Source organism: Dendrobates tinctorius, unplaced genomic scaffold (assembly GCF_039654945.1).
Source record: "Dendrobates tinctorius isolate UK_male_01 unplaced genomic scaffold, ASM3965494v1 ptg000004l, whole genome shotgun sequence".
In the NCBI taxonomy this organism is placed as follows: Eukaryota; Metazoa; Chordata; class Amphibia; order Anura; family Dendrobatidae; genus Dendrobates; species Dendrobates tinctorius.
In genome coordinates, this window is record NW_027361672.1 from 13749792 (window position 1) to 13765341 (window position 15550).

At 43.1% G+C, this 15550-nt stretch overlaps 2 protein-coding genes across 4 annotated transcripts in view; one reads left to right on the forward strand and one right to left on the reverse strand.

Annotated features, from left to right (window-relative positions):
• The window catches only part of LOC141082258 (glyoxylate/hydroxypyruvate reductase B-like), a 32508-nt gene extending 31153 nt beyond the window's left edge, over positions 1-1355 (reverse strand). The window contains exon 1 of one of the 3 annotated variants that reach the window (XM_073566206.1): positions 1220-1355. The gene's annotated coding sequence lies outside the window, so the exon portion shown is untranslated. Of the gene's footprint in view, positions 1-970 lie in introns of all 3 variants that reach the window. The other 2 variants (XM_073566200.1, XM_073566211.1) reach the window with 2 other exon arrangements.
• Positions 1248-15024, forward strand: TXNL4A (thioredoxin like 4A). Its single transcript, XM_073566265.1, has 4 exons — positions 1248-1599; positions 2437-2607; positions 12348-12451; positions 14230-15024. Exons 2-4 carry the CDS (start codon positions 2455-2457, stop codon positions 14399-14401), a joined length of 429 nt encoding a protein of 142 aa, XP_073422366.1. The 5' UTR covers positions 1248-1599; positions 2437-2454; the 3' UTR covers positions 14402-15024.
• Positions 15025-15550: the final 526 nt, after the last annotated feature.

A 15550-nucleotide genomic window follows, 5' to 3' on the forward strand; every position in this document is an offset into this window, starting at 1 on the left:
TTCTGGCTCTGTTATAACTCCATGCTTGAGTCAACAGCAAGTAGACGCTTCTGGGTCTAAGATCTGTCTTTTGCTTACGGAGCATGCCCGTGGGACGACCTGCTCGGATTGGTCCACTACTGGGAAGGTCCCGGAAGGACGCCACTATAAAAGAGTCGCATGGCCGCTCGGCCATGCGCTAGTATAGACTCTTATGCTTAAGGTGTGTATGATGATGGATGCATGTATCTGGTGACTGACTCATTTGAAACCCCTACCCTTGGTTGTGCCTGTTAGGGTCTTGTGGTCAGAGTCAGCGCCCATCAGTGGCTAGGCTTTATGCCACAGTGCTTCCAGGTCAGCACCTCACGTAGCACCATATTGTGCCATCCAGCGCAAGGCACATAAGTGCCGCATCTACAGCGGTGCCGAGTGCTGGTGAGTCTAGAGGGACTCCGACCCTGTGTCTTGGAGTAGAGTCCTGTGACTTTACACCAGCGCTCACGTTGCTGAGCTCTGTGAGCTTAACAGGCTTCGGCATTTATATTCAGCGGTAGTGCGGCTCTGTGAGGCAACAGATTCTGCCTTGTACACACCGGGTGACGACAACCCGCGTGTGTTCACTTATTATACCGCTATAAAGTGTCCGCCATTACGGAGCAGCAGTTACCATCTCTGCACGGTGGACCCTGGGCTGCGAACGCACCTAAATACCTATTTGGTGCGTTCTGCCAGCCCCTAACAAAAACAAAGTGAGCAAATGCCCTGCAGTAAATAAATAGCAATAGTGTTTGGAAATAATATAGGGTACTACCCTATACAAGCCTTCTGACCACGCCACGGTGACCCTACATACTGATCCAAATCCATACTGATGGGTTACTGCGCCTTGTAGTGTGTGGCAGGAAGGGAAAGCATATAGGCTTTTACCACGTGTTCTACATGGCCACCCCATAAGAAGTGGTCAGTGCACAATGATCGCACAACTCACCTCCAGCTGGAAACTACAGCACAACAGCTGCTGCCCCAGGACTCTGACCCCAGTACTGAGCATGCGCGGCGCCAGCCCTAATAATCACCCAGCCTTCGCTCCTCTGTGTCCAACCTCTCTGCCCCTACAGCTGCTGGGGAACTACAAGTCGCAGCTCCACTAGGCAGCCGTAGTGAAAGCGTCCGTGTAGTGGCCCCACAGACGTTACTGAAAGCCTGGCCAACAAAGTGGCGCGCGTGGGACTGTTACCATGACAACCCTGGGACACAGAAAGTCCGCTCTTCTCTTACAGCCGGATATACAGCGTTGGCTTCCTGTAAGGGGCGGAGACATGTGATGTCACGGGAGACACGAGCGGCCATCTTTGATTCGGGCAGTAGTTTACATCAGGGCTGAGGAGAAACATAGTTTACCACTGTTATTTATTTTTAAATCATCAAAATGAACAAGATGTCGGCATCATTCCAATCAGATTTCATTGCTAATCCGGGAAGAGGCCGCGGGCTGCCATTTCCCTTAGTAAACATGGCGGCGTAGGAATCAGGAGCGGAAAGTCCTAGGACGAGGCTGCTGAGTTCCGGTGTCGCTCGCCGTGGGTGGCTCTGTGTGTGTGGGGCTGCCGCTGTGCGGTAAGTGTGCGGCGCTCCCAGCACTGAGCCGCCATTGTCACCCTGTCTCCAGGAGGAGCCTCCATAACCTCTGGGTGACAGGCTTGTGTGGCCTCCTGCCTGGAGTGCTCGGCCATGTGAGCCCTGCTCTGGCTGCATACACCGGACCGTCTGTGTGTCTGCAGACTGGTGAATCTTCACAGCTCACACACTGCGCTCTGTCAGGATTCTCCGGTGCCAGGGCTGGTGGTCATGTGACCACAAATCCGCATTTTGTATGCTCCCTGCCACGTTCCGACTAGACATGTCCGCCCTCGCTCAATACACATGTATGGAGGCATCACACGGCTAGTCGGCACGTGACCGCCAACGAGAATCCGCACTGTGTTCAGTCACATACTGACTGCAGACTTGTACTAGAAGGCCGGACAACCCTTTAAAAAATATTGCTCGCGGCAAACAAGCGTTTTTCTCGTCCTTCGGATGATCTGCTGTCTGTTAGTCCTCGCAGTGCTCCTTCCCCATTTATCACCATGTGTAAACCTCCATGTCTTAGGCCGGTTTCACATTTGTGCTTTATAGCGCAGCGACGGCCTGCGCACGGCCGCCGCTAAGCCCCGCCCCCTGCCGGCTCCCTGCCCGCCCCATCCGGTCATCGCCGCCTACTAGCGCACATGGACGCTTGAGATCTGCGCACCCTATCTTTAGCATAGGGTGCGCTGGCCGTGCGCTAGCAGGATTTTGCCGTGCGCTGCGCAGTTTTGAAGGTGCGCCGGCATGCGCCGAACGCAGCATGTTGCCATCCTCTGTCCTGTGGATTGCAGACTCTCTTATGCGTTACTGTCTCTTCTTGTAAAGGTAAATAAACGCGTCAGGATGTCTTATATGCTTCCACATTTGCACAATGGCTGGCAGGTGGACCAGGCCATCCTTTCTGAGGAGGACCGCGTGTTGGTTATCCGCCTTGGACATGACTGGGATCCAACGTGTATGAAGATGGATGAAGTGTTGTACAGCATAGCTGAGAAGGTCAGTGTGAGCAGGAGGGTGTGGGAGTCAGATCCCGGCCATAGAAATCAATAGTGTGTTCAGCTTCCAGCGATCGTCCTACAATTTATTAATTTTCTATGTTGGATCCGAAAAAACATAATTTTTCTAAAGAATCTGGAAATCTAGAGTCTAGATGCATAACTCTTCTAGCGCCCCCTGCTGTTCTTTGTTTCTCTTAATGTCATTGGGCACAAAATATGTGCAAGCAAATAGAAATCAGCAGAGAAGACGCTGCTTCTTCTCACCAGCAGCGGGCTAGAACAAGACCGTAACAGCAATGTAGTCACACAAGCATTTTTTATATTATTATTTATTTTTTATTATTTGAGATTAACAATTATTATGTTTTTTTGTTTTTTTAACCTAATATAGGAATGTGGTATATTATTGTGGCACAATCCCAATGTACAGTCATATGTTAAAGTTTGGGCACCCCTATTAATGTTAACCTTTTTTCTTTCTAACAATTTTGGTTTTTGCAACAGCTATTTCAGTTTCATATATCTAATAACTGATGGACTCAGTTATATTTCTGGATTCAAATGAGGTTTATTGTACTAACAGAAAATATGCAATCTACATTTTAACAAAATTTGACCGGTGCAAAAGTATGGGCACCTCAACATAAAAGTGACATTAATATTTCGTAGATCCTCCTTTTGCAAAAATAACAGCCTCTAGTCGCTTCCTGTAGCTATTAATGAGTTCCTGGATCCTGGATGAAGGTATTTGTGACCATTCCTGTTTACAAAACAATTCCAGTTCAGTTAAGTTTGATGGTCGCCGAGCATGGACAGCCCGCTTCAAATCATCCCACAGAATGATATTCAGGTCTGGGGACTGGGATGGCCATTCCAGAACATTGTAATTGTTCCTCTGCATGAATGCCTGAGTAGAATTGGAGCGGTGCCAAATGATAAGGGTGCCCATACTTTTGCACCGGTCAAATTTTGTTTAAATGCAGATTGCACATTTTCTGTTAGTACAATAAACCTCATTTGAATCCAGAAATATAACTGAGTCCATCAGTTATTAGATATATGAAACTGAAATAGCTGTTGCAAGGTTCGCATGGATTCAACTCAGTATCAGCAGATTCTTGACAATAATGTGCAAGAATCAGTGACAAAGTTGAAGTTACGCAGGGGATGGATATTTCAGCAAGACAATGATCCAAAACACCGCTCCAATTCTACTCAGGCATTCATGCAGAGGAACAATTACAATGTTCTGGAATGGCCATCCCAGTCCCCAGACCTGAATATCCTTGAACATCTGTGGGATGATTTGAAGCAGGCTGTGCATGCTCGGCGACCATCAAACTTAACTGAACTGGAAATGTTTTGTAAACAGGAATGGTCACAAATACCTTCATCCAGGATCCAGGAACTCATTAATAGCTACAGGAAGCGACTAGAGGCTGTTATTTTTGCAAAAGGAGGATCTACGAAATATTAATGTCACTTTTATGTTGAGGTGCCCATACTTTTGCACCGGTCAAATTTTGTTAAAATGTAGATTGCATATTTTCTGTTAGTACAATAAACCTCATTTGAATCCAGAAATATAACTGAGTCCATCAGTTATTAGATATATGAAACTGAAATAGCTGTTGCAAAAACCAAAATTGTTATAAAGAAAAAAGGTTAACATTAACCCCTTACCTACAATTGACGTAATATTCCGTCCATGTGACCATGGACCTAATTACCATGGACGGAATATTACATCACCATGATCAGCGGCGCCCACGTGGTTAGCGCCGCTGATCGCGGCCGGGTGTCAGCTAATTATCATAGCTGACACCCGGCACAATGTGTCAGGGGCAGTCACGGACCGCCCCCGACACGTTAACCCCTTGCACACCGCGATCAAACGCGATCGCGGTGTACCGGGGGTTAAAGGGAAGCATCGGCAGGGAGGGGGCTCCCTCCGTGCTTCCCTGAGCCCCCCACAGCAGCACAATGTGCAGCGCTGCTGCCGGGGGCTCCTTTCCTCCAGGCCCCCGAATCCAAGATGGCGACGGGGGCCTGAGGAAGCTGGCTTCCTCAGTGCCTGCAAAGCGCAGGCATGAGGAAGTCTGCAGCAGTGCCTGTGACAGATCGCTGATCTGTCACAGTGATCTGTGATGTGACAGATCAGCGATCTGTCACAGGACAGTGATGTCCCACCTGGGACAAGGTAATAAAGTAAAAAAAAAAAAAAAAAAAGTGTTAAAAATAATTAAAAAAAAATCGCTAAATAAATTAGTAAAAAAAAAAAAAAAAAAATATTCCCCAATAAATCCATTTTTTAAAAATAAAAAAAAACAAAAACAATAAAAGTACACATATTTGGTATCGCCGCGTCCGTAATGACCTGCCCTATAAAACTGTCCCATTAGTTAACCCCTTTAGCGAACCCCTTAAAAAATAAAAATAAAAAACGAAGCAAAAAATAATGATTTATTATCATACCACCGAACAAAAAGTGCAATAACGCGCGATCAAAAAGACACATATAAATATCCATGGTACTGCTGAAAACGTCATCTTGAACCCGCAAAAAACGAGCCACCATACAGCGTCATCCGCAAAAAAATAAAAAAGTTATAGCTCGCAGAATAAAGCGATACAAAAATAATTATTTTTTATATAAAATAGTTTATTGCATAAAACCAACAAAACATAAAAAAACGACCTAAATGAGGTATCGCTGTAACCGTACTGACCCGAAGAATAAAACCGCTTTATCAATTTTACCGCACGCGGAACGGTGTAAACGCACCCCCCCAAAAGAAATTCATGAAATGCTGGTTTTTGTTCATTCTGCGTCCCAAAAATCGGAATAAAAAGCGATCAAAAAATGTCACGTGCCAGAAAATGGTACCAATAAAAACGTCAACTCGTCCCGCAAAAAATAAGACCTGACATGACTCGGTGGGTCAAAATACGGAAAAATTATAGCTCTCAATATGTGGTGATGCAAAAACTACTTTTACAATAAAAAGCGTCTTTTAGCGTGTGACAGCCGCCAAACATAAAAACCGCCATAAATAGTAAATCAAACCCCCCGTTATCACCCCCTTAGTTAGGGAAAAGTAATAAAACTAAAAGAAAATGTATTTATTTCCATTTTCCCGCTAGGGTTAGGGCTAGGGTTAGGGTTAGGGCTAGGGCTCAGATTAGGGTTAGGGGTGTGTTGAGGTTAGGGTTGGAGTTATAATTGGGGGGTTTCCACTGTTTGGGCACATCAGGTGCTCTCCAAAGGCAACATGGCGTCTGATCTCAATTCCAGCCAATTCTGCGTTGAAAAAGTCAAATGGTGCTCCTTCCCTTCCAAGCTCTGCCATGCGCCCAAACAGTGTTTTACCCCCACATGTAGGGTATCAGCCTACTCAGGACAAATTACAAAACAACTTTTGGGGTCCAATTTCTCCTGTTACCCTTAGGAAAATAAAAAATTGGGGGCAAAAATATAATTTTGCGGAAAAAAATGTTTTTTTTTATTTTCACGCCCAGGCGTTATAAACTTCTTTGAAGCACTTGGGGGTTCAAAGTGCTCTCCACACATCTAGATAAGCTCAGTGGGGGGTCTAGTTTCCAAAATGGGGTCACTTGTGGGGAGTTTCAATAGTTTAGGTACATCAGGGGCTCTCCAAACGCACATGACACCCGCAGACCAATCCATCAAAGTCTGCATTCCAAAACGTCACTACTTCCCTTCCGAGCCCCGACGTGTGCCCATACAGTAGTTTTCTCCCACATATGAGGTATCAGCGTACTCAGGACAAATTGGACAACAACTTTTGGGGTCCAATTTCTCCTGTTACCCTTGGGAAAATAAAAAAATTAGGGACTAAAAGATGATGTTTGTTGAAAAAATACGATATTTTTATTTTCACGCCCGGTCGTTATAAACTTCTGTGAAGCACTGGGGGGTTCAAAGTGCTCACCACACATCTAGATAAGTTCCTCAGGGGGTCTAGTTTCCAAAATGGGATCATTTGTGGGGGGTTTTCACTGTTTAGGTACATTAGGGGCTCTCCAAAGGCAACATGACACCCACAGACCATTCCATCAAAGTCTGCATTCCAAAACGTCACTACTTCCCTTCCGAGCCCCGACGTGTGTCCATACAGTAGTTTTCTCCCACATATGGGGTGTCAGCGTACTCAGGACAAATTGGACAACAACTTTTGGGGTCCAATTTCTCCTGTTACCCTTGGGAAAATAAAAAAATGGGGACTAAAAGATGATGTTTGTGGAAAAAATACGATTTTTTTATTTTCACGCCCGGACATTATAAACTTCAGTGAAGCACTGGGGGGTTCAAAGTGCTCACCACATATCTAGATAAGTTCCTTGGGGGGTCTAGTTTCCAAAATGGTGTCATTTGTGGGGGGTTTCTACTGTTTTGGTACATCAGGGGCTTTCCTAAAGCGACATGGTGTCCGATCTCAATTCCAGCCAAAAACGTCAAATGGCGCTGCTTCCCTTCCGAGCTCTGCCATGCGCCCAAATAGTGGTTTACCCCCACATGTGGGGTATCAGCGTACTCAGGATAAATTGCACAATATCTTTTAGGGTCCTGTTACTTTTGGAAAAATAAGAATTGAGGGTGAAAAGATCATTTTTGTGGAAAAAATATGATTTTTTAATTGTACTGCTGTACGTTATAAACTTCAGTGAAGCACTGGGGGGTTCAAAGTGCTCACCACACATATAGATAAGTTCCTTGGGGGGTCTAGTTTCCAAAATGGTGTCATTTGTGGGGGGTTTCTAGTGTTTTGGTACATCAGGGGTTTTCCAATCGCGACATGGTGTCCGATCTCAATTCTAGCCAAAAACGTCAAATGGCGCTGCTTCCCTTCCGAGCTCTGCTATGCGCCCAAATAGTCATTTACACCCACATGTGGGGTATCAGCGTACTCAGGACAAATTGCACAATAACTTTTAGGGTCCTGTTACCCTTGGAAAAATAAAAATTGGGGGTGAAAAGATCATTTTTGTGGAAAAAATATGATTTTTTAATTGTACCGCTGTACGTTATAAACTTCTGTGAAGCCCTTGTGGGTTCAAAGTTCTCACCACATATCTAGATAAGTTCCTTGGGGGGTCTAGTTTCCAAAATGGGGTCACTTGGGGGGTTTCCACTGTTTAGGTACATCAGGGGCTCTCCAAACGCGGCATGGCGTCCGATCTGAATTCCAGCCAATTTTGCATTGAAAAAGTCAAACGGCGCTCCTTCCCTACTGAGGTCTGCCATGCGCCAAAACAGTGGTTCCCCCCCACATATCAGGTATCTGCGTACTCAGGACAAATTGCACAATAACTTTTGCAGTCCAATTTCTCCTGTTACCCTTGGTAAAATAAAGAAAATTGAACCTGAAGTATTTTTTTTGTGAAAAAAAGTTAAATGTTCATTTTTTTTTTAATATTCAAAAAATTCCTGTGACGCACATAAAGGGTTAATAAACTTCTTGAATGTGGTTTTAAGCACCTTAAGGGGTGCATTTTTTAGAATGGTGTCACTTTTGGGTATTTTCTATCATATAGACCCCTCAAAGTGGCTTCAAATGTGAAGTGGTCCCTAAAAATTAAATGGTGTTGCAAAAATGAGAAATCGCTGGTCAATTTTTAACCCTTATAACTTCCTAACAAAAAAAAATGTTGGTTCCAAAATTGTGCTCATGTAAAGTAAACATGTGGGAAATGTTATGTATTAAGTTTTTTGTGTGACGTATCGCTGTGATTTAAGGGCATAAAAATTCAAAGTTGGAAAATTGTGAAATTTTCAAAATTTTCGCCCAATTTACGTTTTTTTCACAAATAAACGCAAGTTATTTGAATGCAATTTTACCACTAACATGAAGTACAATATGTCACGAGAAAACAATGTCAGAATCACCGGGATCCATGGAAGCGTTCCAGAGTTATGACCTCATAAAGGGACAGTGGTCAGAATTGTAAAAATTGGCCCGGTAGTTAACGTGCAAACCACCCTTGGTAGTGAAGGGGTTAATAGGGGTGCCCAAACTTTAACATATGACTGTAATTGATATTAGATCGTACGAATCGGGAAAGTACAGTCCCACATTAGACACTCCGGCTTATCGCAGAGGTAAAGGTTTGGAACCATAGCATTGTAACTGACGTATTTTCTGCACAGTGGGTTTATCATAATTTCCCCGGCCCTCCGCCTCTGTTCTGCCAAGTTGGGAGCGCACAATTATTTTCTGTATTTATTGTTTATTGCTTTAAGATTTCAGTGTAATTCTCCCAATATCTCCATCTCGCCCCTGCCTAATTTTAGGGCTGATTCCATGGCCAGGCAGGTTTTTCTCTAATTTCTCTGCTGTATCCACCAATGTTTCATTTCCATCCCGCTTGCTTTCTCTTACAAAGGTGGCCATACATGTTGCAGGAGAGCTGACCGAACCCGACGGCTTTGACCGGCTCTGCCGCTTTTCTAGAGGCCCCTGAATGCAGATCTTAGAGGAGGGGTAATAAGGACAAGGCAGGGGGTAGCAGCTTCCTCCCCTCTCCTCTTTGAGAACACATTCACACATTCAGGCTCAGTCCCAGATGTGTGGGAGAATTGGGAAGAAAAGCTGTCCGTCCAGTGCTCAGTTGAAAGATACCTACGCTTTTTATTGTTTTTTTTCTAACTTGTGACAGTATAATAAAGTCCTGCAGATCGATAGGGATCCTGATCCCGAGACCCCAATTTCAAACCAGTTATGAAATAATGGCAGGAGCCTACCTACAGAATGGTGTAAAGGCTCGTAGAAAGTCTATGTGCCCGTAAATACAGTTAGGGCCATATATATTTGGACAGAGACAACATTTTTCTAATTTTGGTTCTAGACATTACCCCAATGAATTTTAAACAAAACAATTCAGATGCAGTTGAAGTTCAGACTTTCAGCTTTCATTTGAGGGTATCCACATTAAAAGTGGATGAAGGGTTTAGGAGTTTCAGCTCCTTAATATGTGCCACCCTATTTTTAAAGGGACCAAAAGTAATTGGACAATTGACTCCAAGGCTATTTCATGGACAGGTGTGGGCAATCCCTTCGTTATGTCCTTCTCAATTAAGCAGATAAAAGGCCTGGAGTTGATTTGAGGTGTGGTGCTTGCATTTGGAAGGTTTTGCTTTGAAGGAAACATGCTGTCAAAGGAGCTCTCCATGCAGGTGAAACGAGCCATCCTTAGGCTGCAAAAACAGAAAAAACTCATCCGAGAAATTGCTACAACATTAGCAACATTATAAATCTACAGTTTGGTACATCCTGAGAAAGAAAGAAAAAGCACTGGTGAACTCATCAATGCAAAAAGACCTGGGTGCCCACGGAAGACAACAGTGGTGGATGATCGCAGAATAATCTCCATGGTGAAGAGAAACCCCTTCACAACAGCCAACTAAGTGAACAACACTCTCCAGGAGGTAGGCGTATCAATATCCAAACCTACCATAAAGAGAAGACTGCATGAAAGTAAATACAGAGGGCTCACTGCACGGTGCAAGCCACTCATAAGCATCAAGATTAAAAAGGCTAGACTGAAGTTTGCCAAAAAAACATCTAAAAAAGCCAGCACAGTTCTGGAAGAACATTCTTTGGACAGATGAAACCAAGATCAACCTCTACCAGAAGGATGGAAAGAGAGAAGTATGGTGAAGGCGTGGTACAGCTCATGATCCAAAGCATATCACATCATCTGTAAAACACGGCGGAGGCAATGTGATGGCTTGGGCATGCATGGCTGCCAGTGGCACTGGGTCACTAGTGTTTATTGATGATGTGACACAGGACAGAAGCAGCCGAATGAATTCTGAGGTATTCAGAGCCATACTGTGTGCTCAGACCCAGCCAAATGCAGCCAAACTGATTGGTCGTCGTTTCATACTACAGATGGACAATGACCCAAAACATAAAGCCAAAGCAACCCAGGAGTTTATTAAAGCAAAGAAGTGGAATATTCTTGAATGGCCAAGTCAGTCACCTGATCTCAACCCAATTGAGCATGCATTTCACTTGTTAAAGACTAAACTTCAGACAGAAATGCCCACAAACAAACAGCAACTGAAAACCACCGCAGTGAAGGCCTGGCAGATCATCAAAAAGGAGGAAACACAGCATCTGGTGAAGTCCATGAGTTCAAGACTTCAGGCAGTCATTGCCAACAAAGGGTTTTCAACCAAATACTAGAAATGAACATTTTATTTACAATTATTTAATCTGTCCAATTACTTTTGGTCCCTTTAAAAACAGGGTGGCACATGTTAAGGAGCTGAAACTCCTAAACCCTTCATCCAATTTTAATGTGGATACCCTCAAATGAAAGCTGAAAGTCTGAACTTCAACTGCATTTGAATTGTTTTGTTTAAAATTCATTGTGGTAATGTCTAGAACCAAAATTAGAAAAATGTTGCCTCTGTCCAAGTATATATGGACCTAACTGTAACCCTGTGTGCTACTTTGGGAATCCGAAGTGCTCTGTTCCTTCACTGTAAGGGAACACGACAGCTTCCCCATATCTTTATCCCACTCTGTCTACTGCTTCCATCAAGCTCCTTTCTTTTGCTTTCTGTTGACTATCTCTAAACTTGATTTGTTACTTTGTTTAGAGACGTGTAAATCAGAGCGTGACTAGTCAAGGGGGGGGGGGGGGGCTAGTTTTGTTCCTCCGGACTAGTCATTCCAGTAATCATATTCTTACACCCGTGAGGTCATAATTAGCTTAATTTGCAAGAGCGACATCACAGTCGGCTCTTTGCAAATCTTTGCCTAATTTTCAATGGGCAGTAAGCAGTGTATGCACCCCGGGTTCACCTGCACATGGCCAAAGAGGCAGTGGTGATGAGGGACGGTCCGCTGTAAGATTTGCAGATGATCCGGGGTGCTTACACTTGGCTTACTTTTGCTGTACTTACTATGCAAATCATGTCACACATGCCTATCTGAATGTGATAAGATTAGTCCTGGGAAAGAAATGCTCCCTAGACTAGTCGCCCACTGGTGGCATATCCCTGGTCAAATGAAGTGATTTTAATGAAATTGATTAAACAGGAAGAGGCTTCTATGAAGAGTGTGATAGAGATATGGGGCAGCTGTAAGGGGTCCCTTAATGATGTCCAGGCTCAGATACCCCCTTAACGTGTGCTCCTGAGATGTGCACAGGTCACAAGTTTTGAGCCGTCTGCTGGGGTCCCAGACTCCCACCAGTCTGCAGGGCGTTTTATGGTCTGTCACATATTTGAAATAAAAAAACAAAAAGTGTAGTTACATCAAAGTGCAGCAATAATGAAAAAATATTGTTAATATTGGCATAGGGCTGTTCAGATAGTAACACTTCAGGACAGAAGTTTCTGAATGACATTAGATACATAATGGGAGTTGGTGTGAATTGATTCCCAGGACCCTTCGGCCACCCCCTGCCTGATGGCATTCACGGCTCTTGTTTTGCTTAGCCGGCCTGGCACGGCACAATGACATCGTGCCAGACTGGCTAACCAGAAGAAAGACTGATGATGCCGTAAAATAAGACTGGTTCTCGGGGCTCCCATCCACCGGCCACGGGTTACTTATTGGAAGTAACTACAGCACCAGACCTTGCAGAGCCCTACATCGAGTGTAAGCCCCTGGGCAAGCTACCCGTGTCTGCTGTGCACTCACCAGTGTGCTGTACTTGTATGTTGAAGAACAAACATTTCTGTTATCTTATTGTTCACTACAGGTGAAAAACTTTGCTGTGATTTATCTGGTGGATATAACCGAAGTCCCCGATTTTAATAAAATGTACGAGTTATATGATCCCTGCACAGTCATGTTCTTCTTCAGGTGAGTTCTTTAAAATGTTTCCTCTTCTGCTCGAGTTTGTGAATGAATCTGTCTGGTTATGTGGACACGTTCATCATATGTGTACTGAAAGCCCCGGGTGCATGTGCTGATCAGAGCCCGAGGACCCCACTTATTGGCTTTCTGGACACCGCTGACAACATTATATTGGCATACTTATTTTTTCCTCCTGTTCTTTTCTAGGTATACATCTCGGGAATGTGATTGACGTTCTTGTACGTTACTCTCGCCCCCATCCATTCTCAATTTGTTCATCTATATCTTCCACAATTCACATTCTTGTCATCACCTCAATTTACATCAGTAGAGATTTTCGCTACTTCACTAATGTGATTTAAAAATGAGTACACCCACCTAGCCATTTTTCTGATTTAATGTGGTGGCTGCAGTATAGTTTTTTCTTCTTTTAAATAATACATGTTAACGGGGTCGTTCACTGATTGATATTTTCTGCTTAATCACTTCGGCGCCCCATTTATCAAAAAAAAAAGCTCATGTCCCACAGCAGCGTGATAGTGGCGCCGATAATCCCTGTAGGCCATGTGACATAGAATATATATAATAGAGGCTTCGTAGCCAAATAATACATTATTTTTTATATATTATTTTTTTTTTCTGTGTACATACTTTGCCTTTTTCATTGTGGAGATATTAGCAGTCAAATAATTTTTACTGGGGTCAGGAACTTCTCCCCGTATGATGCTGACCAATCATAAGCAGGCAGCTACACAGCAGAAAAAAAACATGCCCCACCATAGCTTGGACCCATAGATGTGTATTGGTATTTTTCATCCGAGCTGCTGTAAAAAAAAAAAAAAAAATATCTCCATGATTTTTTGCACGGCTTCACAGTCCGCAAAAAACAAGCACATGTGAATAGCAGCATAGATTATTAAAAAAAAAACAATAAAACCCTGTTCAACATCGCCACCTGATTGAGGCCCTAATGAGCACATGAACATCTCATGCACATGTTATTTTTTTTTCTTGCAGATTTCAATTTGCAACAAGTCTCTTTTTTTTTCAGCGTTTTTGCTGCAGACTTAACCCATAGTAATGAGGCAGTGAGTGGAGGAAAGATCTGCAACAAAAAATATATATATTTTTTTTTTTCTCTATGCTGTGTTTTTCCAGCCAACGCATCAGGATTTGCAGCAGAATTTTCTGCAAGTCCCCATAAGCAGATGTGTCTGGAGAGCTCACAGGTCTTTTTTTGTTTCCACTCTTCCACCTTTAAAGCCTTCATACTTGTATATAACCAAATGCCTCGTTATAATGGTATAGTGACCCCCTCTTAGGATGCAAGACCCAATAGTGATGATGAAGAAGCAAACGATCAAGAATGATAAAATGTATCAAATTTTATTTAGATATTATAAAACATAATTGATAATGATCAATAGCACAAAAGTCTAAACTTAGTCACAATGGGACAGGAGAACAGGAATCATAAAGCAGGAACACACCGCTAACTAGCATGTCTAGTCGTATAGTAATATTATAGTCAGTGTCTGTTGGATTAATTGTACAAAATGTTTCTAGATCAATATTGGAAAATAAATACATAACAGCACAGGTTAATGGCGGGTCCAGGAGACACATAATAAGAATGGCATAATAGAGGCACATAAAGTTATGCATCAGTCAAAGTATGTGATCCATTACCTGTGTCCTCGACGCGCGTTTCACTGCCTTTGCAGCTTTGTCGGGAGGTCATGCTTACCCATTAATATATGTATTTTTTTGTCACCTTACAACAGGAACAAGCACATTATGATTGATTTAGGCACCGGTAACAATAACAAGATTAACTGGGCAATGGAAGATAAACAGGAGATGATTGATATTGTGGAAACGGTCTACAGAGGTGCCAGGAAGGGCAGAGGTCTAGTAGTGTCTCCCAAGGACTACTCCACAAAATACAGATACTGAATCTTACTGCCTGGTGACATGGTGCTTTTTACACACATCATTACTATGCCAAACATTAACTTGGACGTTACGAACGGTCATGAGATCATCGACTTGCGAGTTCAGAAGCAGTGTGTAATTCTACATTTTACACCTATTGATGAGCTTTCTGATCTGAGAGCCGGAAAACACAAGCGTTCAAGCCTCGAACATCTTATTTACGTTATAAGTATTTTTTTTCTCCTTTTTGTATTGTGCTTTAATAAATCTGAAATTTGTTTCTTTTGTTTTTGAAAACTACTCTCATATGGTCATCATAATATCATTAGTGCTGCTAGTCAGAATTACTCCTAGGTTCAGATTTCAACCTTTAAGGCCACGTTCACACACTCAGTATTTGGTCACTGTTTTACATGAGTATTTGGGTGATAAATCCAGAAGTGGTGACGTGTTTCTTTTATACTTTTCCTCTGATTGTTCCACTCCTGTTTTTGGCTTACAAATACTGATGTAAGTATTGTATCTGCGTAGCAAAAAAGAACACTGAGATAAAGAATGGATTGTAGTTGATCAGTGGATTACATTTCTAACCTCACAAATCATGGTCTGGCTCTTGTGCAGAATAAAGTTATGTTGTGAACGTAGCAGTAGTGTGGTTTTTACTGCATTTCTGTTGGTATGATATAATAATAATCTTTATTTATATACCGCCAACATATTCAGCAGCGCTTTACAGTTTCAAAACAAAAGTCATAAGTAACAACGTTAACAATTCAATAATTAAAGCAAAATAAGGCGACCCTGCTCGTGAGCGCTTACAATCTACAATGAGGTGAGGGAGATACAAAGTACAGGTGTGTATTTACAATGAAGGTCCAGCCATCTTGTGGGAGTGAAGGATGGATGGAGATAGTGAATGGGCTATACATGCACACTTACAGATAGAATGACTTTGATTAGTGAACGTGATAAGCCGCTCTGAACAAATGTGTTTTGAGGGAGCGCCTAAAGCTATGCAAATTGTGGTTAGTCCTATTTTCTTGGGGTAGAGCATTCCAGAGGATAGGAGCAGCACGGGAGAAGTCTTGGAGTCGGGAGTGGGAGGTACGGATTAGTGCAGAGGTTAGTTGAAAGTCGTTTGCAGAGCGCAGCGATCGGCTAGGCCGATAG